The 26,806-nt window shown below is 39.2% G+C and overlaps 1 protein-coding gene across 1 annotated transcript in view; it reads left to right on the top strand.

Annotated features, from left to right (window-relative positions):
- Nucleotides 1-26,806, top strand: part of dnah5 (dynein, axonemal, heavy chain 5) — a 223,958-nt gene that overhangs the window by 62,763 nt on the left and 134,389 nt on the right. The window contains exons 14-24 of the mRNA XM_073024384.1: nucleotides 1,676-1,997; nucleotides 2,674-2,880; nucleotides 5,921-6,092; nucleotides 11,794-11,939; nucleotides 16,585-16,756; nucleotides 17,031-17,273; nucleotides 18,125-18,315; nucleotides 18,416-18,515; nucleotides 20,028-20,170; nucleotides 22,391-22,592; nucleotides 25,715-25,950. Of these exons, the coding sequence (XP_072880485.1) occupies nucleotides 1,676-1,997; nucleotides 2,674-2,880; nucleotides 5,921-6,092; nucleotides 11,794-11,939; nucleotides 16,585-16,756; nucleotides 17,031-17,273; nucleotides 18,125-18,315; nucleotides 18,416-18,515; nucleotides 20,028-20,170; nucleotides 22,391-22,592; nucleotides 25,715-25,950 (2,134 nt within the window). The remainder of the gene's footprint in view (nucleotides 1-1,675; nucleotides 1,998-2,673; nucleotides 2,881-5,920; nucleotides 6,093-11,793; nucleotides 11,940-16,584; nucleotides 16,757-17,030; nucleotides 17,274-18,124; nucleotides 18,316-18,415; nucleotides 18,516-20,027; nucleotides 20,171-22,390; nucleotides 22,593-25,714; nucleotides 25,951-26,806) is intronic.

The following is a 26,806-nucleotide window of genomic DNA, read 5'->3' as shown; positions in this document are numbered from 1 at the left end:
TTTTACAAGTATGTGAAGAGCAAGAGGAGATGAGCCGTGTGAGAATAGGACCAAAAGAGTGAGAGGGGAAACATGTGCATGGAGCCGGAGGAGGTAGAGGAGGTACCTAATGAATACTTTGCTTCAGTATTCACCAGTGAAAAGGACCTTGGCAAGTAATGAGACATGGGATCCAAGGTGACCTTGCTTTGTGGATCCTGAACTGGCTTGTCCACAGAAGGCAAAGGGTGATTGTGCACAGTTTGTATTCTGCATGGAGGACAGCAATGAGTGGTGTTCTGCAGGGATCTGTTCTGGGATCCCTCCTCTTTGTGATTTTTATAAATGACCTGGATGAGTAAGTAGAAGGGTGGGTTAGTAAATTTGCTGATGACACCAAAACTGGGGGTGTTGTGGATCGTCTGGAGGGTTGTCAGAGATTACAGCTTGACATCTATAGGATGCAGAACTAGGCTAAGAAGTGGCGGATGGAGTTCAACCCAGTTATGTGTGAAGTGGTCCATTTCAGTAGGTAAAATTTGAAGACCAAATGTAATATTAATGGTAAGACTCTTGGTAGTGCGGAGGATCAGCAAGATCTTGGGTCCACGTCCATAGGACACTCAAAGCTGTTGCTAGGTTGACTGTGTGATTAAGAAGGCGTATGGTGTGTTGGCAGTTAGCAACCATGGTATTGAGTTTAAGAGTTGTGAGGTAAAGTTACAGCTATATAAGGGCTTAGTTAGATCCCACTTGGAGTACTGTGTTCAGTTCTGGTCACCTCATTACAGGAAGGATGTGGATACTATAGAGAGTGTGTAGAGATTTACAAGGATGTTGCCTGGATTGAAGAGCATGCCTTACTCAACTTAGGTTGAGTGAACTTGGCCTTTTCTCCTTGGAGCAACGGAAGATGAGAGGTGACCTGATAGAGCTGTATAAGATGATGAGGGGCATTGATCGTGTGGATAACCAGAGGCTTTTTCCCGGGGCTGAAATAGCTAACACGAGAGGCATAGTTTTAAGGTGCTTGGAAGTAGGTACAAGGGGGATGTCAGAGGTAAGTTTTTCACGCAGAGAGCGGTGGGTGCTTGGAATGCACTGCCAGCGAAGGTGGTAGAGGCGGATACAATAGGGTCTTTTGAGAGACTTTTGGGTACATGGAGCTTAGAAAAATAGAGGGCTATGTGGTAGGGAAATTCTAGGCAGTTTCTAGAGTAGGTTACATGGTTGGCACACATTGTGTGCTGAAGGGCTTGGAATATGCTGTAGATTTTTATGCTTCTATACCTCTAACTAACCATTATGTTTTTGGAGGAAACTGGAGCACCTGGAGGAAACCCATGTAGTGATAGGGAGAACGTACAAACTTACAGATAGCGACAGGAATTGAACCCCAATCACTGATTGCTGGCACTGGGTAAAGTCTTGTTCCAACTGCTGCACTTGAGTGCTGCATAAGGATGTCAGAGGACCGTGGGGTGTTCCTGCTATCTGAGGCTTAGTTACATATTCTAGAATGTTTTCTCTTCTTGGATCAGCTGTCAAGACCTTGGGGGTTTTTGGGGGCCCAGAAGTTTCACATGGGTATGATAATAACCAGGGAAGGAAGGTTTGTAGATGGTGTGGACTTATTCAAGTTAGGGAACATGAATATCATTTTACTGGTTGATTTTGTTTTATGCCTTTTGTCTAGACTTGAAATATCAGATCTTGCTATGGATGAAAAATACCAGAAGGTTCTTCAAAAATATGGACATGACATTGAGATGGTGTCTAAGTTATACACCAGACAAAAAAATGATCCCCCTATTGCACGAGACATGCCACCAATAGCAGGCAGGATTCTGTGGGCCCGACAGCTTTTCCACAAGATTCACAAGCCAATGGAACTTTTTCAACAACAGCCAAGCATCCTGCAGACAGCAGATGCCAAGCGCATTGTTCGCAACTATAACAAAGTGGCAAAAGTTTTGCTGGAGTTTGAGGTGCTGTATCATCGAGGCTGGCTGAGGCAGGTAATGAATGCTACAGAACAACAAAAGAACCACATCTATTCTTTGAAAGGAATACTGATGTCTTTCCGAGCGATGCGGAGAATATGCTGTTTTAAATCCGTACATTTGCACATTGCTGAGTACCATGCCTTGTGTGAGTTATAGAACTCAGTGGTATTCATAAATGAAAATTTTTAAAAATGGGGATGTTGGAAGTCTGAAATAAAGACAAAATGTGCTGGAAACACTCAGCATATCAAGCAAAATCTTTGATCTGAAAAGTTAACTCTGTTTCTGTTTCTGCAGATGCTGCTTGACTCACTGAGTATTTCAGTGATACAGTTGTAGTCCTAACTTCTTTGATTAATGTTTGCTATAAATTGGGACTGCTAGCCTTTAAGGTTCAGGCATTCATTGGATAATCTCACTGCACTATTGTGGAAAATTTGTAATTGTTATGGTAGCTCAACATGAAAAAGCTACTTTCACAGTGAAAAGAAATAAACTCTTTGCCTGATGATTCAATGTAACCATTGGCTCAAAAAGGAAATATATCTAAATAAATTTGGTTCCAGATCTAAAACACTGACAATTATATTTTGAAGGCTGTGCTGTGATAGAGTGAATGTTGAATTCTCCCAATGAGCAAAATGGCCTCTTCTTTAATTAATTACTTTTATTTGATTTCTTTCCTTAGATTGAAGTAGCAAAGGTGGGTTTGCAGGCATCATTGTTGGTGAAAGCCCCGGAGACAGGGGAACTGTTTGTGAACTTTGATCCTCAAATCCTAATTTTAATACGTGAAACAGAATGTATGGCCAAGATGGGCCTTGAAATTCCCCCTTTTGCCCAAGTATTTCAGCAGAAACAAGATGTGCTTAAAAAGAACTATAACAGACTCCAGGTAATGTTTTGAAAGATAAAGATTAGTTTTATTATTTGTCATATACATTGAAACATACAGTGAAATGTGTTGTTTGACTCAATGACCAATTCAGTCGAAGTTGTCTACAAGTGTTTCCTTGTTCCAGCATTAGCACAGCATGCCGACAACTTACTAACCCTAATGTCTTTGGAATGTGGGAGGAAACCGGAGCACTCAGAGGAAACTCACACTTCTATAGGGAGAAAGTACAAACTCCTTACAGGCAGCAAGCAAGAATTGAACCTCAATCGTGGGCCCTGCAAAGCTTTACAGTAGCTGCTACACTACCAAGTCACAGTAATGAAGTGTAGTAAAGAAATGGTTATCCTCAGCATTTACTCTGTTAAATCTATTTTCTGTGGGTAGTTAGATACATACGGGGTGCACTGCACATGAAGAACTACCTTTTCTGCCATAGGACCATAGAGCATAACAGCACAGAAACAGGCCTTTTGGCCCTTCTTGGCTGTGCCAAACTATTTTTCTGCCTAGTCCCACTGACCTGCACCTGGACCATATCCCTCCATCCACCTCTCATCCATGTACCTGTCCAAGTTTTTCTTAAATGTTAAAAGTGAACCCGCATTTAACACTTCATCTGGCAGCTCGTTCCACACTCCCACCACTCTCTGTGTGAAGATTTAATTTAGGATTTCTTTATCCTAAATTAACAGACAGTGGATCCCAAACTGCAGATCCACTCCCTGGTTGGTTATGTGCTTCAGATTTTTAAAAAAAGGGAAGCATTGTAAGCACGAAAGAAGGACTGTAGCTTCTACTGCTTCAGAGTGAATAAGGGGAGGAGGGAAATTACAGTCTGTATCAGATTGTTAAATGGAAAAATAGGTTAGAAGGACCTACCCTCGATCTTCCTTCATATGTTTGAATTAAGCATGTCTGTACATGCAAAAATATAATACTGCAGATATTTAGATATAGAGGGCCAGGGAACATTTGTGGGGAAAGCACAGTCAGTGTTATTGACCTGAAATGCTAGTCCCTTTTCGTAGTTCTTTTGTCTCCTTCGCATCTCTTCTCAGGATGTGGCTTTCCTTTCCTGGACATCAGAGATGTCCTGCTCCTTCAAAGGATGGGGTTTTCCTTCCTCCACCATAGACACTGCCCCCACTCTCGCATCTCTTTCATTTCCTGGATCTGCTCTCACCCCATCTTCCTGCCACCCTAACAGTGATAGAGTTTCTCTTGTCCTTCCCTACCACTCCATGAGCCTCCACATCCAACACATCATCCTCTGCAACTTCTGACATCTCCAAAGGGACCCTACCACCAAGCATACCTTTGCCTCCTCCACACCCTCCACTTTCTGCAGGGATGCTCCCTCCATGATTCCCCCTGTCCATTCATTCCTCCCCACTAATCTCTCACTTATCCCTGCAAGCGCCCAAAGTGCTACACCTGCACATTCATCTCCTCTCTCACCTCCATCCAGGGCCGCAGACGGTCCTTCCAGGTGAGGCAACGCTTCACCTGCAAATCTGCTGGAGTCATCCATGGCGTCCGGTGCTCCTGATGTGGCCTCCTCTACATTGGAGAGACCTGTCATAAACTGGGGGACTGCTTTGTTGAGAATCTCTGCCCCATTTTCCTCAAATGGAACTTCTCAGTAACCAAACACTTTAATAACGATTCCCATTCCAACATGTTGGTCCATGGCCTCCTCTTGTGACAAGATGAGGCCGCCCTTGGGGTGGAGGAGCAACACTTTATATTCCACCAACCTGATGGCATGAATATCGATTTCTCCTTCCAGACAAAAAAATGTTACACTCTCCCTCCCTCCTTCTTCTAATCCATTCTCTGCCCTCTTAACCTTCTTGCTTGCCTATCACCTCCTCACGTTGCCCCTCCTCCTTCCCTTTCTCCTATGGTCCATGCTCCTCTCCTATCAGAATCCTTCCTCTCCAGACTTTACCTTTCTTACCCACCTAGCTTCATCTGTCACCTTCCAGCTGTCCTCCTTTCCCTCCCTTCCCATTTTTATTCTGGAGTCTTCCCCCTTCCCTTCCGGTTGTGAAGAATGCTCTCGGCCTGAAACATTTGACTGTTTATTCATTTCCCTAGATGCTGCCTGACTTGTTAAGTTCCTCCAGCATTTTGTGTGTTGCTAATTAAATACCTCTTCCCACAAATGCTGCCTTACCTCTTAATTCCACCAGACATTTTTTATTCTAATTGCTTGCATGTGTTGCCATGTTTCCTGTATACCTTATAGTTTACTGTTTAGCTGTTGTACTGGGTTTTCTTAGCTTCCTAATATTTAGATCTCAGAATGTCCCAGGGACTCAGTAGTGCTCTTATCACACCAACATTGTGCATTTAATTGCTACAGCATCATACTCATTTACATAATTAGGAGCTTCCCCAGAAGATTTCTAGATTGTCAATTATCCTGGTATAAGCAGGAGGAAGATTTCTTTGTTTTAGAATTTTCATTCAACATCATACCACCAAACTTGGTAAATCTAGGAAGAATAGAATCTAGATATTCTGAATAAAGGCAGAAAGAAGGAGAATAAAATTAATTATTATTTACACTTTTCATTTACGATCATAGAATCTATCAAGTATAACTTTAGAATGTTGCGGAAAAGAGGACGTATAAGGTTAGTGGTTCTTCTAAGGGAAATTAAACATAAATAACTTGAGAAACACAAGCGATTCAGCAGATGCTGGAAATCCAGAGCACCGTACATAATGCTGGAGGAACTCAGCAGGTCAGGCAGCATCTTTGGAAGTGAATAAACAGTCAGTGTTTTAGGCCGAGCCCCTTCTTCAGGACAGGAGGGGAAGGGGGAAGACCCCAGAATAAAAAGTTGGGGGGGGGGGGGGGAGAGGGGAAGGAGGACTAGCTAGAAGGTGATAGGTGAAGCTAGACTTCAGTCAAAAATATCTTGCTTTGTAGATTGAATTTGTGTTTTGCTTGTATTATTAAATTGTAAATGTTCACATTATTTGTAATTTGCGAGACAAATCATGTTGTTCTTTTGCATTTATTTAGATGATCTTGTCAGAAAACAGAAGAATAAGATCAAAAATTCAAAGTTTTTTTGAGCGACTGATGGGTCCTCATTTAATCAAAGTGGATAATGCATTGCAGCCTGGCTTGACCTCTTTCAATTGGACTTCTCTGAATGTTGATAAATTCCTGAGCAGAGTTTCTGAAGCTTTAGGTAAGTTTATATAGTATGTATGGGATTAGCAGATAGAAGCATGACTGAGTTCCCAAATCTATTTGCGCAATGGAATTTACAATTATTTGATAAAAGGCAGGTTAATTATTTTATGACAGTCCTCAGAGCAATCATCATCTCCTGTAACTTAATTGGTCAGTTTCTCTTCACGATGTCCACCAGTTCCTCTCAACATCCATCGGAAATTCCTTTCACAGACAAACTGTAGTTGCTTAGCAGAATGTCTCATGGCAACATTAGAACTTCCTTTCTTCTGCTGATTGTTCTGAAAGTGAGCCTGTGCCAAAGATTGTCAGGAAGTACAATTGGATCAAGAAAATACATTAGGTTTAATTTTCATTTTAGATTCAACTCCTTGAAGAGATTATTTTTCATTTAAAAATTGTGAAGAATATTTTGTTTATCATCTGGGAAATCTTGACTTTTTGTTCAGCTTGCTCAAATAAGGGATTTAGCTTATTAAAGTCAGAAGTGTAGTTGGAAAATGAAATTAGATAACACCTTAAGACGTGTTCTGAGGAACTTCGAAAGATATCAGCTTGATAGATTGTGCAATTTAAATGGAATGTGATCCAAAAAATATGTTCTTTGTCAATCAATTTGCAAAATTGTTTTCTCAAACTTCCAAGTTCATGATGCACAGTTTAGAAGTAAACTGTGGAAAATGGGTTAATTGTAGTTCATGTGTATTGCTCCTTCATTTTCTTATCGCAAATTTACCATTTAATGGGCATCACTTCCAAAATAGGCAAGGTGGAGCCCAGCTGGAGCCTCTGTTTAGGTTGTGACCCAGTTTTATTTGGTTTTATAGTGCTTTTCTTAGGATCATTGTGACATTTTGGGTACAAAGTGGAGAGCTAGGTGTCTGGTTTTGGTTTGGGGACAAGGATGTGGGGGAATTGGAGGATAGGCTGGATTATAAGTTTCTGCTCCTTGTTTGAAGGCCAGTAATGCAGACTTTGGATGTCTGTGAACTGGGCTGGTGATGTCCATCTGCATGTTGGGCTGGCAGACCAGCATTGACAAAGGCTGGTGGCCCCCAGGGTCAGCAAGTTGTCGACTATTTCCAGAGTTGAAATTCTGTGCCGACAGGAGGAATGCAGTCCGATGATCCCCTGGGTTCATGAATTGGTGAGAATGCAGTTTGAGGCCTCCTGTTTGGTGATCAGCAGGTCCTGGGTTGATGCCAAAGATCGAGGCTAGAGGGACAAATCCGAAATCTGAAGGTCAAGGCCCATTGGCTGGAGCCCCAAATCTGTGAATCTCTATGAGTCCACTGGCGTCGTTGAAGGTCTGAATCCTAGTCTGCTGGAAGCTGAAGAAGACATCCTACCCTGGGGTTGGAGGACTGCCTATATGCATGGATGGAGGGAGGAACAGGCCTTATCTGCTATTGTTTTGTTGCTTGTTATGTTCTGTGTGTTCTGCCGAGCATTATGGGCATGCTATGTTGGCACTGGAATGTGTAATGACACTTATGGCCTGCCCCAGGTATGTTGGTTGTTAACACAAATGATGCATTTCTGTGTATGGGTTTGATATACGCATGATAAGTAAACTTGTATCTCAAATCTTGAAATATTCTGACACAGAAATGCACAGCTTCTTTAGTAAAATTGATATTCCAGTACTTTCTGATCCTACCTTGTCCCAACTTGATTAACCCATTTCATGTGCCGAAATTGCCGAAGCTATTGCGGCTCTTCACTCTGCTAAAACTCCAGGACCAGACGGTTTTCCTTGTGAATTTTATAAAACCTTTTGTAAACTACTTGTACCTCAATTATCTGCTGTTTTTTCTGAATCTTTTAAATTAGGTAAACTTCCGCAATCCTTTTATCAAGCAACTATTTCGCTTATTTTGAAGAAAGATAAAAATTCTGCTGACTGTTCCTCCTATAGACCAATCTCCTTACTTAATGTAGATACTAAAATTCTGTCTAAAATTTTAGCCCGAAGGCTTGAAAATATTTTACCGTTCATTATACGAGAGGATCAGACTGGATTTATTAAAAACCGCTATTCATATTTTAACATTTGGCGTTTATTAAATGTGATGTATTCCCCCTCTAACAAGGTTTCAGAATGTATATTATCTTTAGATGCAGAGAAAGCCTTCGATAGAGTGGAATGGAATGATCTATTCAAGACTTTAGAAAAATTTAAATTTGGACCTAATTTTATTCGTTGGGTTAAACTATTATATCTCTCACCTACAGCTCAGGTCCTTACTAATTCTCAACTCTCTAAACCATTTAACCTATATCAAGGTACTAGACAAGGCTGTCCCCTTAGTCTTAGATGTGTCCTGACAAAGGGTCTCGGCCCGAAACGTTGACAGTACTTCTCCCTATCGATGCTGCCTGGCCTGCTGTGTTCCACCAGCATTTTGTGTGTGTTGTTGTTTGAATTTCCAGCATCTGCAGATTTCCTCGTGTTTGCCCCTTAGTCCTCTGTTGTTTGCTTTGGCTCTAGAACCTCTAGCTATAGCACTCCGTGATTCCAAGGATATTACAGGTATCACCCGAGGTAATACTATTCATAAGATTTCTTTATATGCAGATGATATTTTACTTTTTATTTCCAATGTGAATGACTCCTTAGCTTCCACTCTTTCTTTATTCTCTCAGTTTAGTCGATTCTCAGGTTATAAGTTGAATTTATATAAAAGCGAATTATTTCCTTTAAACAACCTGATACCAATAAACCCCAATTTTCTGTTTAAAATTATGACTAATCAGTTTACTTATCTTGGAATAACTATTACTAAAAAGTTTAAACATTTATATAAAGCTAATTTTGTTCTACTACTGAGTTACCTTAAAAAGCTATTTAGTAAATGGTCTCCTCTTTATCTTTGTTAGGCTGTATTAATTCTATTAAAATGAATGTATTACGTAAATTCTTATATCTTTTCCAAGCATTGCCTATTTTTATTCCGAAGAGTTTTTTAAGACTCTTTGAACTCAATTCTCTCTTCTTACATGTGGAATAATAAACAACCCCAGATGAACAAAGTCTTTCTTCAAAGGAAAAATAAAGATGGTGGTCTAGCTTTACCTAAGTTCAGATTCTATTACTGGACAACTAATATAAGGAATATCACATTCTGGTCATATTATATCAAGAGGGACGACTGTCCACCATGGACTTTACTAGAAGCTCAATCGGTTAAAAATGCCTCAATTATTTCTCTTCTTGGATCTTCTCTTCCTTTACCCTTCGGTAAAATTACTGATAACCCAGTTCTTAAACATACTTTGAGAATCTAGTTGCAATTTAGGAAGGTTTTTGGTTTGTCTCATTTTTCCCTTTCTAGTCCCATTCTTTGTAATTATTTTTTTCTACCCTCTACTACTGATAAAAGTTTTTATAGAATGGAATAGATTGGGTATTCGACAATTTTTGGATTTATTTGTTGATGGGAACTTAGCGTCATTTGAGCAGTTGTCCATCAAATTTGATTTACCCCAAACTCATTTTTATGGTTACCTTCAAATTAGAGATTTTCTGCCGGCTCAATTGGCTACCTTTCCTTCAAGTTCAGATAAGAATCTCTTAGATGATCTTTTAAATTTGAAACCTTTTTTTTGATGAATCAATCTCTAATATATATAATAAACTGCTTATGCTTAAGCAGCTTTCTTTACATAATATTAGGCAAGCTTGGGAGCATGATCTGAATATGCAAATCTCTGATGAAGATTGGAATGCCATTTTGAAATTAGTGAATAAGTCATCTTTTTGCACTCGCCATTCTTTGGTACAATTTCAAGTGGTACATAGAGCCTATTTGTCTGAAGAGAAATTATCCCGTTTTTATTCTGATATTTCTCCAACTTGTGACAAATGTAATTCAGCCAATGCTTCATTAATTCATATGTTTTGATAATGTCCCAGCTTAGAAAAATTTTGGAAAGATGTATTTTCTACTTTTTCTCAACTTTTTAACACTAACTTTGAACGTAATCCTCTTACTGCTCTCTTTGGTATTCTCGGAACTCAAGATATAACTTTAACTCCCTCAGACTTGTATGTTCTAGCTTTTATCTCACTTATGGTGAGAAGACGGATTTTGCCTAAATGGAAAGAAGCAGTCTCTCCTACTCATATGCAGTGGTTAGAAGACATTATGACTCATCTTAGTTTGGAGAAGATTCGGTGTTCTATTTCTAATTCAGTACAGCACTTTTATATGACATGGGGTCCTTTTATGAACTACTACTCTAACTTGTGAAAGGTTTCTTTTTCTAAGTAGATGTTATTATGTTATTCTTTGTTAACAACTTAGCGACACTTTTAAAAAAAAAAATATTTTTTTCCTTGTTCTTACCCATTGGCTTTCTTGGTAGGGGCTAGATTTTTTATATATATAAAATTCCTAATGTATACCCTTTATAAATTTGCAGTATTAGTAATCATTACCGGAGTACTATATACACGTATGTTACTCAGTCCTATACAGTTCAATTTTCCTATTGTCTGTATTCTGTTAGTAAATTTTTTTATATATATACTCTGTATTTGTTATATATTCTTGTATACATTAATAAAAATATTGAAAGAGGAAATATTCAGTTACTTAGTACAGGCCTCTCCAAACCTACAGTGAAACATCCGGATTAAAATATTTAAAAAATGATAATGTACTCACATTATCTTTATTTGTTTATTCCTGAATGTGGGTATCAGTGGCAATGCTGAAATCTTTAATTACTCCTGAACCTAGAAGGCAATTAAGAGTCAACCATATTAATGGGCATGAAGTCAGGTGTACTCCAGTTTAAATAAGGATGCTAAATTTCCTTCCATGAATGACATTAGTGAACTAGATGGGGGTCTTCTTAAAGTGGTCATTAACTTACTTGAATTTCCCCTGCTTAGCTGCCATGGTAGGTGTCGTATTCCAGAAATCTGGCTGCTGGCCAGGTAATTTAACAGCAGCAACTACTGTACCCAGATGGAAATTCCCAGTTATGACAGATGTTTTTCATGTTTGAATAATAAAACCCTTACCAATTCTGGAAAACTCAATATGTTCGATGATAATTGTGGAATAGTTGTTCCATAACTTTATAACTTCAACTATATCTAAAAATTAGGATAAGTTGGTTAATGAATTAGATTGTGATCAAAGAACCAGCATACATAGGGTACTTATTGGCTAGCTCTTTACATTTACATGATGTGTATTAGTAAACTGCAAATAAAATATTTTAAATTCTTAATTATTTTCCTTCATACTTCCGTATATATGTATAATAAACTTTTCATTCTGAACATCAGTTAGAGTTTTTATTTTCATGCTCCCTCTGGATTTCACCAGAGCTGTCTAACAAGTCAATCACAGACATCAGTAGGAAAGTGGTTAATCTAGCTCACTTGCTGATTTTCTTCCAAATAAGAAAGCAACAGCCGTGTATGTTAATGACAATGGAGATGAAGTACTTGAGCGCAAGGGAAGTGTTTCAGATTCTGGCCACAGGGATTCGGAGTAGGTCTGAGAGCATCTCACCAAGGATTAAAATCAGCCTCTTAACTTGCATCAGTGGCAATTTGGAGAACCAATAAATTGAGGCATACACTGTATTAATAATGTTTGCTTTATTATAATCAACATTTATAGAATCTTTTGATAAGAACCACTTTTGTTTTCAATTTTGTGCTTGACATCCTGCAGAAGAACTTGAACTCTTACTGAATCGTGCAAATGATTTAATGGAATTTCGCATTGATGCAGTACTTCAAGATATGAGCACCATGCAGTTATGTAAATTACCTGAGGAAGACCCTATTACATGTGATGAATTTGTAGGGAAAACTAAGGTATGTGAAATACGCTTATGAACACTCTATCTTCAAATTGAAGGTGGATTTAGTTGACAGATTTTTTTAAATCATGAATAATTACATGATTATGAAAATTAATTATAGTTAATTTTGATCACATTATTAGATTATTAAACGAATACTTTTGGATGTTTCTTTAGATTTTAGTTGAGGCATTGTTGACTTCTGTTGACACTGCTAAATTGATTATTTTTTCTAGCTAGCTTGTTAATTTTTATGAAACCTTATAGGAAACCAAATCAACTAATCATAGAGAAAGTGAGTGGTTCCTGACAAAGTGACTTTACAATAGATTTCTCTCATTATCATTCTTTTTCCTGTTATCAGGCTCTCCAAGAATCTGAAAATCCAACTGAACCAGTTTATCAAAACTAGCTACTCAGCGTTGCATTATGACACATTAGATTCTAATTGTTTTCAGCATAAGGTGGAGCAAAAAGGTTAAACAATAATGAAGATACTGTTGGATTGTCTATGGAATTGTTATTTTTCTTGTGGCTTAACTTTCTTATGCTTATGTATGTAGGTATTTTAATATAGTTACCCAATACCCATATACATGCAATCAGCAATTTTTCTGGTGGTTACAATTGCTTCTATTTTTCTGGAAGCTACTTGGTTTGTGTGGCAGGTATCATATTACTCGAATCTGTCTGTCTGATTGGTTAACATTATCAACAGAATTTAATGTTTTCAGTAATCTTACCTATTACAAGAAGAACGCCCCCCTTTGTTCTTGTAATGCTTAACAAAGTGATCGTAAGCTACAAATTTTATGCCTCGCTCTTGACTTCCAAAGAACCTTTTGGATCACAAAAGCATCAGGATCCAACAAAACCTTCATTTCACCATCTCTTCAGAAATTTTAAAGAGTTCTTATTAATTGTTCATATGGTTATTAAAAGCCGAACAATGTCAGGTGCAAAAATCTGAAATTAAAGTAAATGCTGGAAATATTTAGCAAATTGGCAGCATCTCTGCAGAAGGAACAAACTTTAAAGTTGAGGCTGATGATCTGTTACAGAAGATCATACAATTAAATGTTTAGTTCTTTTCTCTCTCCATAGATGTTGTGTAGCCTGCTGAACATCCTTAACAATTTTTTTTCTTATTTAGTTGCGCAGTTTATGGAAAACAAACTGTGTGTGTGTGTGTGTGTGTGTGTGTTTTTCACGTGTACCCTGGCCATCTTTCAAATATCTGGGGAGCATTCTCTCTGAGGATAGCGGCATTGACAGCGACATCCAGAGCCGCATTAAACAGGCATCAGCTGCCTTTCGGAGACTTCGGCGTAGAGTCTTTCAGAACAGGAGCCTTCGTCTCTCCACAAAGGCTGCTGTATACCAAGCAGTCTGTGTCACCACCCTCCTTTATAGCTGTGAAGCTTGGGTAACCCACATCAAGTCCTTGGAGCGCTTCCACATAAGCTGCCTTCAGCGCATCCTGGGAATTACCTGGTGTGAGCGGGTGCCTCACACTGAAATACTTGTAAAGACCAACTGCAGAAGTATTGAGGCCATGATCACCCAGCGTCAGCTGCAGTGTCTGGGGCACGTGATAAGGATGCCCCCATGTTGGCTACCCCACAGAGTGTTATACGGCCAGCTACGTCATGGTCGACGCTCAGCCGGAGGGCTGAAGAAGCACTATAAGGATCAGATGAAGAATGCTTTAAGGAAGTGCAAGATCAGACCTGAGGACCTGGAGGATGTTGCTGCTGACCGTAACACTTGGCGACAGCTGTGTAGGAATGGGGTTCATATTCTGGAGATGGAAAGAACAACCAGAAGACAGCAGAAGAGAGCCAGGAGAAATGCAGCCATGGTTGCCATCACTACCGCCAAAGAAGAAGAAATGTGTGTGTATTTATTTATGTATGTCTCAATGGATTCCATGTATCTTAATTTTTCGGGCGTGAAGCGGTGAGCGAGTTCGTAAGTCTGGCGAGAGCAGAGGATGTTAGGAATGGTGAGGGTGGAGGACTGTGGGAAGGGTGTGGGATAGGTGGCAAAGAAGGAGTGCAGGGGTGGGGAGTGGCCTTTCATGAAGGATCTTGTGGGATGCTTTATTGAAGTCTATGTACTGTAAACAAATCCGCTGTCCTATCCTAATCAGCTCCTCAAAAAAAACTCAAATCAAGTTTTAATGGCGTGACCTGCCTTGCATAAAGGCTTGCTGACTATCCCTATCAAGTCTATATTTTTCCATTTGTTACTAAAATCCTATCCCTAAGAATCTTCTCCAATAAAAATCCTAACACTAATGTAAGGCTCACCAGCCTATAATATCCTGATTTTCCCTATTGCCCTTAAACAAAGGAACTTTCCAGACTTGCTACTTTCCAGACCTCTGGGATCTCACTTGTGGCTAATGAAAGTACAAAGATGTCTGTCAATCTTCTCTCCTCTGTCAAGGGCTCTCGCAACAACCTGATAGATTCCACCAGGCCCTGGTGGTAGATGCATCTTAATGTTCCACAAAAGACTGAACTCCTCCACTATGCTCTAGAATATCAATATACTTCTCTCTGCTCTCACTCTCCTATAAATTATTTAGTTTCCCTTCCATTTGCTCTGCCTTCAGACATACTTTCTCTCTTTTGAGTGCATCTAATCTCTCCTTAGCAACCTTAAAAATATGTTTTCAAAGGTACATTTAATGTCAGAGAAATGTATACAATATACATCCTGAAATGATTTTTCTTTGCAACCATCCACGAAAACAGAGGAGTGCCCCCAAAGAATGAATGACAGTTAAAAGGTAGAACCCCAATGTCCCCCTCCCAGCTCCTCTTCCTCCTGCGCGTAAGCGGCAGCAAGCACCAATCCTCCTCCCCCCACCAGAGGGGGAGAAAAGCATCGGCACCCATCACCGAGCATTCAAGCACACGGCAAAGGCACAGACTTGCAGTACCCCAAAGATAACGTGTTCACCCGGAATTCAATGTAACACAAGCTCTCTCTCTCTCTCCCTCTCTCGCCCCCTAAGAAGGGAGAAAGGGGTGCCTCCGTTTCACAGTGAGAGGGGAGGCATAACAAACAACTCGCTGACTTACAATGTTAAAAGTCCATTGCATCGCTTTTTCTGAGCTCTGCCCAAAGACCTCAGGTGTCTGGGGACACAGCCAGATAACTTCTGACTCCCACGACACACCGATCTCCTGCTAGGACACCGACCTTTGATTCGCCCGTCTTCAGAGCCACGGGATCTCGGACCTCTGAAGGCGAGCGAAGCTCTTAGGCCGCGTCCTGGGCATATACAGTACTGTACAGAAGTCTTAGACACATATAAATAGCTAGGTGCCTACTGTAAGACTTTTGCACAGTACTGTATTTGTCAATTTTAAGTGGGGAGCAAGGTTGTAAATCTGGTAGGAGCAAAGGATGTTGGGAATGGTGAGGGTGTGAGACAGGTGGCAAAGAAAGAGTGCTGGGGCGGAGAGAGTGGATGACATAGATGCAGGCAAACCCAGCCCTAGACACCGGGCAAGGTAATTTGATTCTAAACATTATTGATCATTACAGAATCTCACTCGGGTGCTTCCTGCTCCCTTTCCTCTCCGCTCTTCCCCTTTTCCCAACACCTCCCTGCCCTTTTCCCACCCTCAGTCCACAATAGAGACAAATATCAGAATCAGGTTTATCATCACTCACATATATCATGAAATTTGATTTTTTTTTTGCAGCCACAGTATAGTGTGATACATAAAATTGCTACTGTACTGTGCGAAGTCTTAGGTAGCCTAGCTTTATACTGGCCAAGAACACTTGTGTCTTAAATATGGATCATGTCTAAAGAAACATTTTAACAATATATTAAGATTTTTTGATGATATCTCCTTAACATTTCAGCTCAATGACTCCTCACCAGAATCAGAAGAGTGAGAATACAAATAGATATAAGCTTAGAGAGGGGGAGTGAACAGAGGTAAACAGAACGTGTTTGGGTGCGGCTCAATGTTGGACAAGTGCCGCAATGATTTTGACACTTTCTGGTTAATTAAAAAATGTGAGGAAAATAACAATAGCACAGATGGGAATTATGAAAGGCAGAACAGCCGTTGCAAACAGGAGAGATTGCAGATCCTGGAATCTGGAGCAAAACAGAAACTGTTAGAAAGGTAACATCAGTGGAAAGAAAATCAGTTGATATTTCAGGTCAAAGTACCTTTGTCTACAAAAGAAAAATAACTTGGATAAAATGGATTGGACAAAGGGAATACATATAGTACGTTGGGGCTAGAGCCGAAGGTACGAGTAGTTAATAGTTGCACCTAGAGGGTGAAAAAAGAAGTGTGGTGAATTGCAGATAGCAGGGTGGGGAGTGCTAATGGAGAGGGGGGATAGAAACTGAGCCAATGTCACAGATAGATTACTCAGAGCAAAATTTGCTGGTTCTGATATTGATAAGAGTAAGCACATAATTGTAAGTTGGAGAATTCAATATTGAATCTGCAAGGCTGCGGCATGCAGTTCCGTTTGATTTTTATGAATGCTCAGCAGATTTCCAGTAACTGCTGTGTTCTAGTAACCTACAACTGGATATAGTACTATGAATGCTAGATTCCCAATTAAATTGCCTTTTGCATGTTAGGTAACTTAAGTGTATTTTGTTTTTCCAGGAACTGTGTGTGAAGGCTGCACAGGTGCTGCACAGTAAAAGTTCTTTAGTTGAGGAAGCAGCCAATGAACTTATAAACATGTTACTTGATACTGAGTCTAGTAGGGATAAGGAGCAAAAGTTCAAAGGGAGCAGTAGAAGTGAACAACGAAAAGAACTATGTGACCGTGAAGGTAAAATAGTGAAATAACAATGACATTGAATATTGAAGACTTGCAAATGCTGCCTTTTGTTCTTTTGACAATAATTGTGTCAGAATGGCAAAAGTTGATATTTATTGTTATTCATATGCTATATGAATATGGTTTATTGTAATGCATATTTAAATATATAATTTTTCCTGCATTAACAAAGAATGAAACAGATAACACTCTTTTTATTTCAAATTCACCTAATGTAAACCAGTGGGGAAATAAAACTGTAGTAATCTATGAAATATCCTTCTAGCCAAAGAAAGGAACTGTGAGAAACGTTCCTTTTCTCAGAATGGAAGCCACCAGGTGAGCAGCAACCCCTCATCTCCACTAACAAGAAGGAAAAAGAAAGACTTGGAGTCAATGGAAGAAGAAGCGCGAGAATTGCTTTCTTATTTCAGCCACCGGAATGTTGACGCATTGCTGAAGGTCACCCGCAACACACTCGAGACAATTCGCAAACGCATTCATTCATCTTTTCTCCTATATTTTATAGGTATGAGTCAGTGCAATGCAAACATTGTACAATTAGTATGATAAACAGTGCGCTGTTGATTTAATAGATGCTTGCACAGCAAGGAGGATTTCAGGCAGATTTTAAATGTTTTGCTGATGTGTTTCTGCAGAGCATTAATTACTGGCATATGTGAATTCAATGATTTTTTTAAAAATGCTGACAGAATTTCAATAAAATTGTTGTGTTGATGCAAGGCAGAGAGTATACTAAATTTCCTCAGATGTTCTTGTAATGGCTACTTGAAAAACCGCTGAGAGACTGAGTGAGGGAATTAACACTGTATGACGTGCTTCCAATTAACTAAGTTCCAAGTTGATAAAAGTATGTTCAATCCTTTGTTATGAAATCAGCAAAGAAAAGCAATCAAAAATAGCGATAATGAAGTTAACAACATTAATGAAGTTTGTGGAATTAGTGGTATAATCTTAATAAGAGAAGTTAGTGGTCAATAAAAAATATTCATCCCCTGCTCTGTCTATCTCTAACTAAACTAATGGCTCAAAGGGTGAATATGTGACGATGCTCATTTACTTCTGCCATGTCCAAACCCATGTGACTAATTACCATGACCCAAAATAAAACACACAACACAAATGCATTACAGGCAGACAGAAAATAGATAATTGGCCTTTACACATTCATAATTTGCCAATTTAAAGAGTGATGTAACAATTTTTCTGTCTTCACTCTCAGCTTGCAGCAACAATTGTAGAGTCAGTGCAATTGTAGAAATAAAGTTAAATACCATTCAAAGGAGTTTATCAAATCTTAGGGAAGGCTTTCTTAACAGTTCATCTTTTAAGTGTATTCTTGCAATTTTTTTTTAACAGAAAATGACCATTCCAGTAAACAGAAGCAGTCGAGCCACCCAATCTTTAGAACTAATATTACACTGTCAATTCCTAACATAACCATGATACCTTCACTGGATGAAGTACAACAGGCTCTGACCAAAGCAGTGGAGTATATTGTTAGTGTCTCAAGAGGAGTTGGCCAATGGAATAAGGAAAGAATGCCAAAGGTTTACTTTGATTATTAATTATTTTACGTTCTGCTAATTGAGCATATTCTAAACTCCTTTATCATTTTCTATTAATAATTGCCTCTTCTTACATGTGCAGAGAAAAATGAGTGAAAGGAAGAGTCTAGTGATAAGGCGTAGGAGCAGAGAGAGTGATTGGGAAGATGGAGTCCCAGAAGCTGCAATCAGGAGTGTTCTTGGTAACGTTACAAATGCTCCAAATTATTCCTAAATGCATGCAATTATTTTAAAACACAGCATTTTTTTGTATGTTTTTGAAGTAATTAACCAAGCCTGTCCCATACCCTTTCACCCTACATTGTTGTTTTGGTAAGCATTGGAGAATATCTGGATTTCTGTGAAGCACCAATATTTAAGTGAAAATTTAAGTTCTCACTTTGGTCCATGTCAGATCCCGCAGTCATCAGCTGCACTGAAATTAAAGGTTTTGGTGCATTTTCGATAATGTATTTGTTCGCATTCTCCTTGAAAGCTAGTTTGGTGGTAGAGGAGGGTTGTTTGTCAGGTTAGAAGCTTGTGGCGATGATGAGCTGCAGGGATCGGTGCTGGGTCCACTGTTGTTTGACACCTACGTTAATGACTTGGATGAGAACAGAGGTGGGATGATTAGTAAGGCTGCCGATTACACCAAAATTGGTGGTGGACTGGACAGTGAAGAAGGTTGTGTGAGGGTACTACAGAATATACATCAATCAACTGAGAAAGTGGACCAAGGAATGACAGATGAAATTTAACTCCGATAAGTGTAAAGTGATGCGCTTAGAGATGTTATACTAGGGCAGGAGATATGCAATTAACAACAGTACCCTAGGAGTGTTGTTGAACAGAGGACCTATGGGTATAAGTTGATAAATCCATGAAAATGTGAACACAGGGAGACAGGATGGTCTGGTAGGCAAATGGCATGCTTGTCTCTATTGGCCAAAGAATGGAGGTTAGGAGTTGGGATGTTGTGTTACAGTTGTATGTTTGGAGTATTGTATGGATGTGATTAAGCTGGAGAGGGCACAGAAAAGTTTCACAAGTATGTTACCTAGAATGGATCGCTTGAGTTAACAGAAGTTGTTGTACAGGGAACGCCTGTTTTTTCAGGAGTGAAGAAAGCTGAGAAGTGACATAATGGAAGTCTCTTAAAATTATAAGAGGCATATAGAGCATATAGCCAATGTCTGAAAGTAGTAGGCATAGGTTTAAGGTGAGAGGGAGAAGATTTAAATGAAATGAGGTGTAGATTTTTCATTTAAGGGGTAGTTGGTGTCTGGAATGAGCTGACAGAGGAGGTTGTAGAGACAGAATTTAGAGGCATTTTGACTGGAACTTGAATGAGCGAAGTATAGAGATATGTGGAATTAATACAGGCAAGTGGGTTTAGTATAGAAAGGTGCAGTGAGTCAGCGTAGATGCAGAGGGCCAATTGGCCTGTTTCTATATGGTTCTCTGTATCAACTAGTGCAACGAATAACAGTTCCTTTCTCAGCATTCTTTGGTTAGAAATCAAGATGCTGCTGGGAAAAGAGATTCTTAACAAGCTGTAATATGGCTCGTTATTAAATTTGAATCATCATGTGTAATCTAAAACCCATAACTAGTAAACATATAGCCAAGAGGAGTTTCCTCTTGGGTTGTCTAAAAGTGGCAGAAAGCAGTTTCTTATACTGTATTCCTCCTGAGTCTGTTGTCTTTTCTTTTAGACGGCAGCACCTCTGATATTTCTGCATCTGTGAACTCTTTATTTGCTTTACAACCGAAGAACTACTACAGATGTGTTTCTGAGAATAAGGAGATTATTAAACTTGGATCCGTGCTTAGTACAGCTATTAATTCCACTAAAAAGGTAACTTTGCTTGTAGAGGTGGCCAAAGTAAATAATTTAACACTGCGCTGAATCTGTATGTTTGTAGAAAATGGTACATTTTGTAACTTAGCTTAATATTAGAAATTCAGATTTATTATTTTTGACTCTTCATTTTCTTCTGTGGCCACTGGGAGGGTTAGAAAATAGAACATAGAACAGTACAGCACAGAACAGGTCATTTGGTCCACTATGCCAAACCAGCTAAAAAGAAAATCAAAAGCGCCCAAACACTAATCTCTCCTTCCTACACCATGTCCATATCCCTTCATCTTCCTTACATCCGTGTGCCTATCCAAAAGTCTTTTAAAAGCCTCTAATGTATTTGCCTTGACCACCATACCAGGCAGCATATTCCAGGCATCCACCACTGTTAGAGTAAAAAAACTTACTCCTCACATCCCCTTTGAGCCTAACCCTTCTCCCTCTGGTATTAGACATTTCAACCCTGGGAAACAGATACAATATGTCCATTCTGTCTATGCCTCTCATAATCTTATAAACCTCTGTAAGATCTCCCCTCAGCCTCCAGCCCTCCAGAGACAGCAACAAGCATTCATAGAATTAAATGTTTCCTACAGGAGAAATTATACAAGATTTAAAACGTAACAGCAAATTTTCAAAAAAAAGGGTTCTTTTCACTATAAAATTAGAATTTTTTTTTGAATTATTTCTTCCAGGTCTAATCCAGAGATTTAGGTGATTTTTAATGATTTTGGAATAGTGGGACAGTTTATATAGCACAAATTTGTGTGATTAATGTGTTTCTGAAAATATTCAGGAAATGAATGCAGATGTCTCCCGGTGTACTTGATTGATTCTGGCTCTGTGTTTGGGTGATACTTCACATGATGCATGAGAGAATAGTTTCTGGAGTGCATATTGCAGTTCAAACTACACACACAGAGGAGGGAAGCAGATAAAGGGAATTAAATCGGCATATACCGACTGGGAAAACGACAGTGAGAGGGGAGACATTTCTGAGGTTATTTAATATTCCCAGTCATGTGTTGCAATTAATTGTGAACTCACTTGATTTCCTTAAAGAGTTTAACAAGTGCCAGGAATTTTTTTTGAAAGTGAGCACAATTTTCTTTATTTGTTTTTTTTTAGAAGGCAATGGTGGTTGCATGTTTTATCTAATGAAGGGCTTAAATCTTTCTCACCATTTTTCCATTTTCTGGAAACTTAATTTTATGGGATGAAACTATTTATTCTAATTTGACATGCCAGTTCTATGATTGCACGTGAAGGAGAATATTGTGTGCTGGGTGATCACATTAATCAAACAAATTTTTAGAGGATAAAAGTTGAGATGTTGCCTCCCTCAAGCTGGAGAGTGAAGAACTAGGCTGTTAAATATAAGATAAATGCTTGACCCTTCAGAATCAGATGACAACAAATTTCAGTGAGAAAGTTGGGTTTTCAGAAATGTGAAAGGTGGGAAGCTGTGGAATAGTGAGTCATATGAGACTGAAATCAATAAATCTTTGTGATGGTACCCAACTTCACCAGTGCTTCTATCACGCAACAGAAACTTTGTCCAATTTAAAATTAGAATCAGCATTAGGTTTATTATCACTGATGTTTGTTATGAAATTTGTTGTTTTGTGGCAGCAGTATAATTAATGTAAGACATAAAAATCACCACAAGTTGCAATAAATAGATAAACAGTGCAAAAGAGGAACAGAGGCATAATGTGCATGGGTTCATGGACCTTTCAGAAATCTGTTGATGGTGGGGGAAAAGCTGTTCCTAAAAATGTTGAGTGTGGGTCTTCAAGCTCCTGTACCCCCTTCCTGATGGTAATAATGAGAAGAGGGCATGTTCTGGATACCCTCTTTTTTGATTCGATGATCATCCGGGACAAAATTTATGTTCTATTTGTCCCCATGTAGACAATGAAGCTAAACCTACAGTTTGAATTTGACCCCATGTACACTCCATTACAAAAGACCTGCTCAAACATATTTACAAATGTACTGCTATGTAAGAAATTTTATTGTAATCTTAGCTGTATCTTTGGTAGCAGGTGTGGAGATACACTGATGCAAAATTATGTAATTGCTTGATATCTTATGCAACAGCATAACTTGTAGAATAACAATTTACAAATGATTATGGTCTGCTTATGATATTTTTCATTATCTTAAACTTGTTATTATTGTAAATGTTTTCTCCCTGTCTTGCCTTTTCTTTAGGAGGTTCTTACAGCTTTAGAAAAGTTCAAGTGTTACCACCACATTTGGAAGAGAGAGAGGAATGAAGCAATTCAAGAATTTGTGGAAAGAAGTCCCCTGCTGTCTGAGTTTGAGTCACAAATTCTTTACTATAGAGATTTGGAGGCAAAGATCAATTCTGAGCCAGAATACATTTGTGTTGGAGCATTGGCTCTTTACACTGGTAAAGTCATGAAAATTTAAAAACGTATTCAATTGCACTAAATCTTATCATATTCTTTTTGAAAGGAAACGTTTTCTGATTAACTTATGTCTTATTTCATGTGATAAATTGAAAAGTAATGATCCTCAGTATATGAGGCGTTCTACCATGCTCTGTTTTGTCTGTCCGTTTACTGGGAATGTGGCTTTACACATTTTTTTTGTTTCTGTGCATTCTGTAAAACTTGTTACTGCTCAAAAGCTTTCTTGTATTTGTTCGTTCGTTAGGTGCCATGCCACATGATGTAGGTGATCATGGTCTTTCCATGACCATGATTGTTCTTGGCAAATTTTTCTTCAAAAGTGGTTTGCTATTGCCTTCTGGGCAGTGACTTTACAAGACAGGTGTCCCCAGCCATTATCAGAACTCTTCAGAGACAGTCTGGCGTCAGTGGTCACATAACCAGGACTTGAGCATCCACCATCTCCTCCCATGGCTTCACGTTACCCTGAATGGAGGGCGAAGCAGGTGTTACACCTTGCCCAAGGGTGACCTGCAGGCTGGCGGAGGGAAAGAGCACCTTACACCTCCTTTGATAGAGATGTATCTCCACCCCACCACCCGCTCTTACATTACCCAGTGGCAAATATTCAACTGCGTGATTTGCGATTGGGTCTCAAGCAGCCTCGAACATATGAATCAGTGCATTGGAAGATGTTTTACAGTCCATAACTCATATCTTTTCTCAGAAAGAAATTTAATGATTGGCTTCCAGGAAAAAATAGCTGCAATTTCTGAAGTTATTCTTGCTAAAATGGGTTTGCATCCTGTGATCAAATCGAAGTCTTTAATTTATTGGAATTCAAGCAAGGTGGACTGGAGTGCTTATGCAGTTAATGAGTTGAAAAATTCACCACACTCAAAGATTCTCTGCAGCTTATAAGCTTATCGAGCCAGTGACTCACTAACATCCTGCTGAACTATGGTTTATAAAATCTGACCTGCTGAGTGAATCCATCTGGCCCAGACAATACAAGATGGGATGATAAAGAAGGTGTACAGAATGCTTGCCTTGTCAGTGAGGGCAAGGTGTCCAAAACTTGGGAAGACATGTTGCATCTGAATTAAGATTTGGTCAGACCACATTTGGAGTTTGTTGTGCAGTTCTGGTTGCAGTGTTATAGGATGGGTGTGGATGATTAGGAGGGACAAAACCACTTCTGCACTGGGATGTTGCCTGGATAACAGAGTATTATAGGGAGAGGGTGGACAGGCTTGTATTGTTTTCCCTTGGAGTGGTGGAGACTGAGGGACAATCTGATACAAATACATAAAATTGTGAGAGGCATAGATAGGGAAAGTAGAGTCCTTTTCCCAGAATAGAGATGTCAAGCACTAGAGATGAGAGGGAGGTAGTTCAAAGGAGATGTGTGGAGCAATTTTTAAATATGGAGTTATTGGTGCTTGTAGTGCATTGTTTAGAGGGGGAAGGACAATAGTGGAAGTAAAAGTTAGCATGATGCTGTTACATCTTGAGCCATTTGGAGCTTAGTTCTTGTGCTGTCTGTAAGAATTTGTATGTTCTGACCATAAACTATGTGAGTTTCCTCTGGGTGCTCTCACATTCCAATCAGAAGGGCCTGTTCTGTGCTGTATCTCTAAATAAATAAAACAAAATGAAATAAATATGGTAGTGTTCAAGAGGCATTTAGACATGCACATGAACATTCAGGGAATGAAAGAAGGGGTCATGTTTAGGCTGATAGGAATAATTCATTTCTTCATTATGATTCATATAGACGTGTGCTGAAAGGCTTGTTCCTGTGATATACTGTTATATGCTCGGTGTATGAGCCTGCAGTCCCATGAGGAGTGCTTCTGTCTCATTTGGCTATTTGATTGGTTGTCACAGTGGATGTGTCAGCAGTTTCTAGACATGGCCAGAATAGCCTCGGCTTCTCGACCCAGGCATGAAGTGCGAGAATGACTTGTGGACAGACTGGACTAGTAGATGGACTGTGGAGTCTGTAGCTGTAAGCTAACAATAGGACTCCACTCCCACACTATGCTGTCTGCTTGAGAGTACACCTAATTTTGGGCCCAGGGCCTGAATCCAGATTTCAGTTCATATCCAGATCAAAATGGGTGTTTATCATACAGTATCCTTGAGATGTTGTTTGCCCATGCACCAACATTTTTAATAATTAATCACAAGAATAGCCTACAAATAATTGAGAATGCATCCCTTTAGGCACCACTTTCAGGCAGGTGAGGTTTTCTCTGAAGCTTTCCTTTGGTAATGACTGTGCAGCAGGTTAAAGAGGTTGCACATCTATTCAATGGCTTTTAGTAACATTGAATTGTAGAATGCTAAGCAATCACCAAAGGATCGTTTAGAAGAAAGTTCTTGATGTGAATCACTCCTGGGCTTGTACTCATTTTGCAAGTGTAGTAATTGAATGGTTCAAAGTTGACCAGGTATTTTCAGGATGGTTAAAATCCGGGACCCTTCCTGTTGACCATATACAATGACATGGTTGTCAATTTTGGCACTTATGCAAAGGTTGGATCGTCAAAAGGAGCTTTGTTTTGTGCTTGAAGAGTTTTATGCTTTTGTCATAATAGGTCTACAGTACCCAAAGATTTTTGCTAATGAATTCTAGATCAAATCAATATTACACGTGGATTATCATGCTGAGATTCTAACACTGTATAATCCTGTACAACTGTCACTGAAACTAAATACGATTCCACAATTATTGAAGAAAAAATATTGGTATCTTCTGCCTGAAATTCCAGCCAAATTATGCCCTTTGTGGCTAAAAAGTGGGTGTTATTGAGCTCTTTGATGATAGTAGATTTCAAAATGTTTAAAAACATATTTTAGTGGTAATACATACACTTTAGGAAAAGTAAAGGTAATACTTGAGAACGGTTTCTTGTTTCATATAGGGGGTAGCCTTTGAAGCATTCCATGAATGTGTAGTGGGAGTAGGGACAAATGGGATGGAATTAGTTTTTGATTTTGGGGGGTGATCTTTGACGAGTACAAATGTAGGAAAACATAATTCAATTTATCAGTGAAATATCAAAATAATAGAGTTGCCTTTCCTAACAGGCTTAAAATTTGCTGTATTTTTCAGCTGATCTTAAATTGGCATTAACTTCAGAAACCAAAGCATGGATGTCTGCTTTTGGTCAACACTGCAATGCAAAGTATCGGACCGAGATGGAGAGTATTTTTACATTCATAGAGGAAGCTGGCAAAAAACTGAATCGACCCATCAAAGACTTGGATGATATCAGAATAGCCATGGGTGCACTCAAGGAGATAAGGGAGCTGCAGATTTCCATTGATTTCCAAGTGGGACCCATTGAGGTAACTTTTTTTTTTCCTGGTTGCTTGGTTTCCATCATCTGTCTCTTTGCCTCAGCAACATGATGCAAAATAATTAAAGTTGTTAAAGAATATAAAATACACAGAAGGATTTTCATGCAGCAATTGATTTTTCTTTGTTGGGAAGCCATACTCTACAGCTGAAGTGAATTATGTAAATGTTCTGGTTTAGGTCTGTCGTTTGATAACTAGTGTATGGGCAACAATCCTGACTGGCCACTGGCCACTTTATTTGATACACCTGCTCCTTAATGCAAATATCTAATCAACTAATCATATGCAAGAACATAATGCATAAAAGCATGCTGACATGGTCAAAAGGTTCAGCTGTTGTTCAGGACAAACATTAGACTGTGGAAGATATGTGGTCTAAGTGACTTTGACTGTTGATGCCAGAGGAGGTGGTTGGAGCACCTCCAAAACTGCTGATCTCCTGTGATTTTTTATCATGCACAATAGTCTCTAGAGTTTACAAGGGAACCAAAAACATCCAGTGAGCAGTAGTGTGTGGGCAAAAAAGCCTTGTTATTGTCAGTGGCCAAAGGAGAATGGCCTGACTGGTTCAAGCTGACAGGAAAGTGACAGTAACTCAAGTAACCACAGCATTACAGCAGTGTTGTACAGGAGAGCATCTCACATACACAACAGATTGAACCTTGAAGTGGATGGACTGCAGCAGGAGAAGACCCTTGAACATACATTCAGTGGCCACTTTATTAGATACAAATAAAGTTTGGATTTTGGTATACAAGTAACTCATTAAAAAATTGCGTATTTCCTCATGCTTAACTAAATGTGATGGTAAATGATGAGAACATCATATGTCAAATGCTTTTTC

The sequence above is a fragment of the Hemitrygon akajei genome, chromosome 20 (genome assembly GCF_048418815.1).
Source record: "Hemitrygon akajei chromosome 20, sHemAka1.3, whole genome shotgun sequence".
Classification (NCBI taxonomy): domain Eukaryota; kingdom Metazoa; phylum Chordata; class Chondrichthyes; order Myliobatiformes; family Dasyatidae; genus Hemitrygon; species Hemitrygon akajei.
Note: the sequence above shows the minus strand (reverse complement) of the source record. Positions and strands in the feature narration are given on the sequence as shown.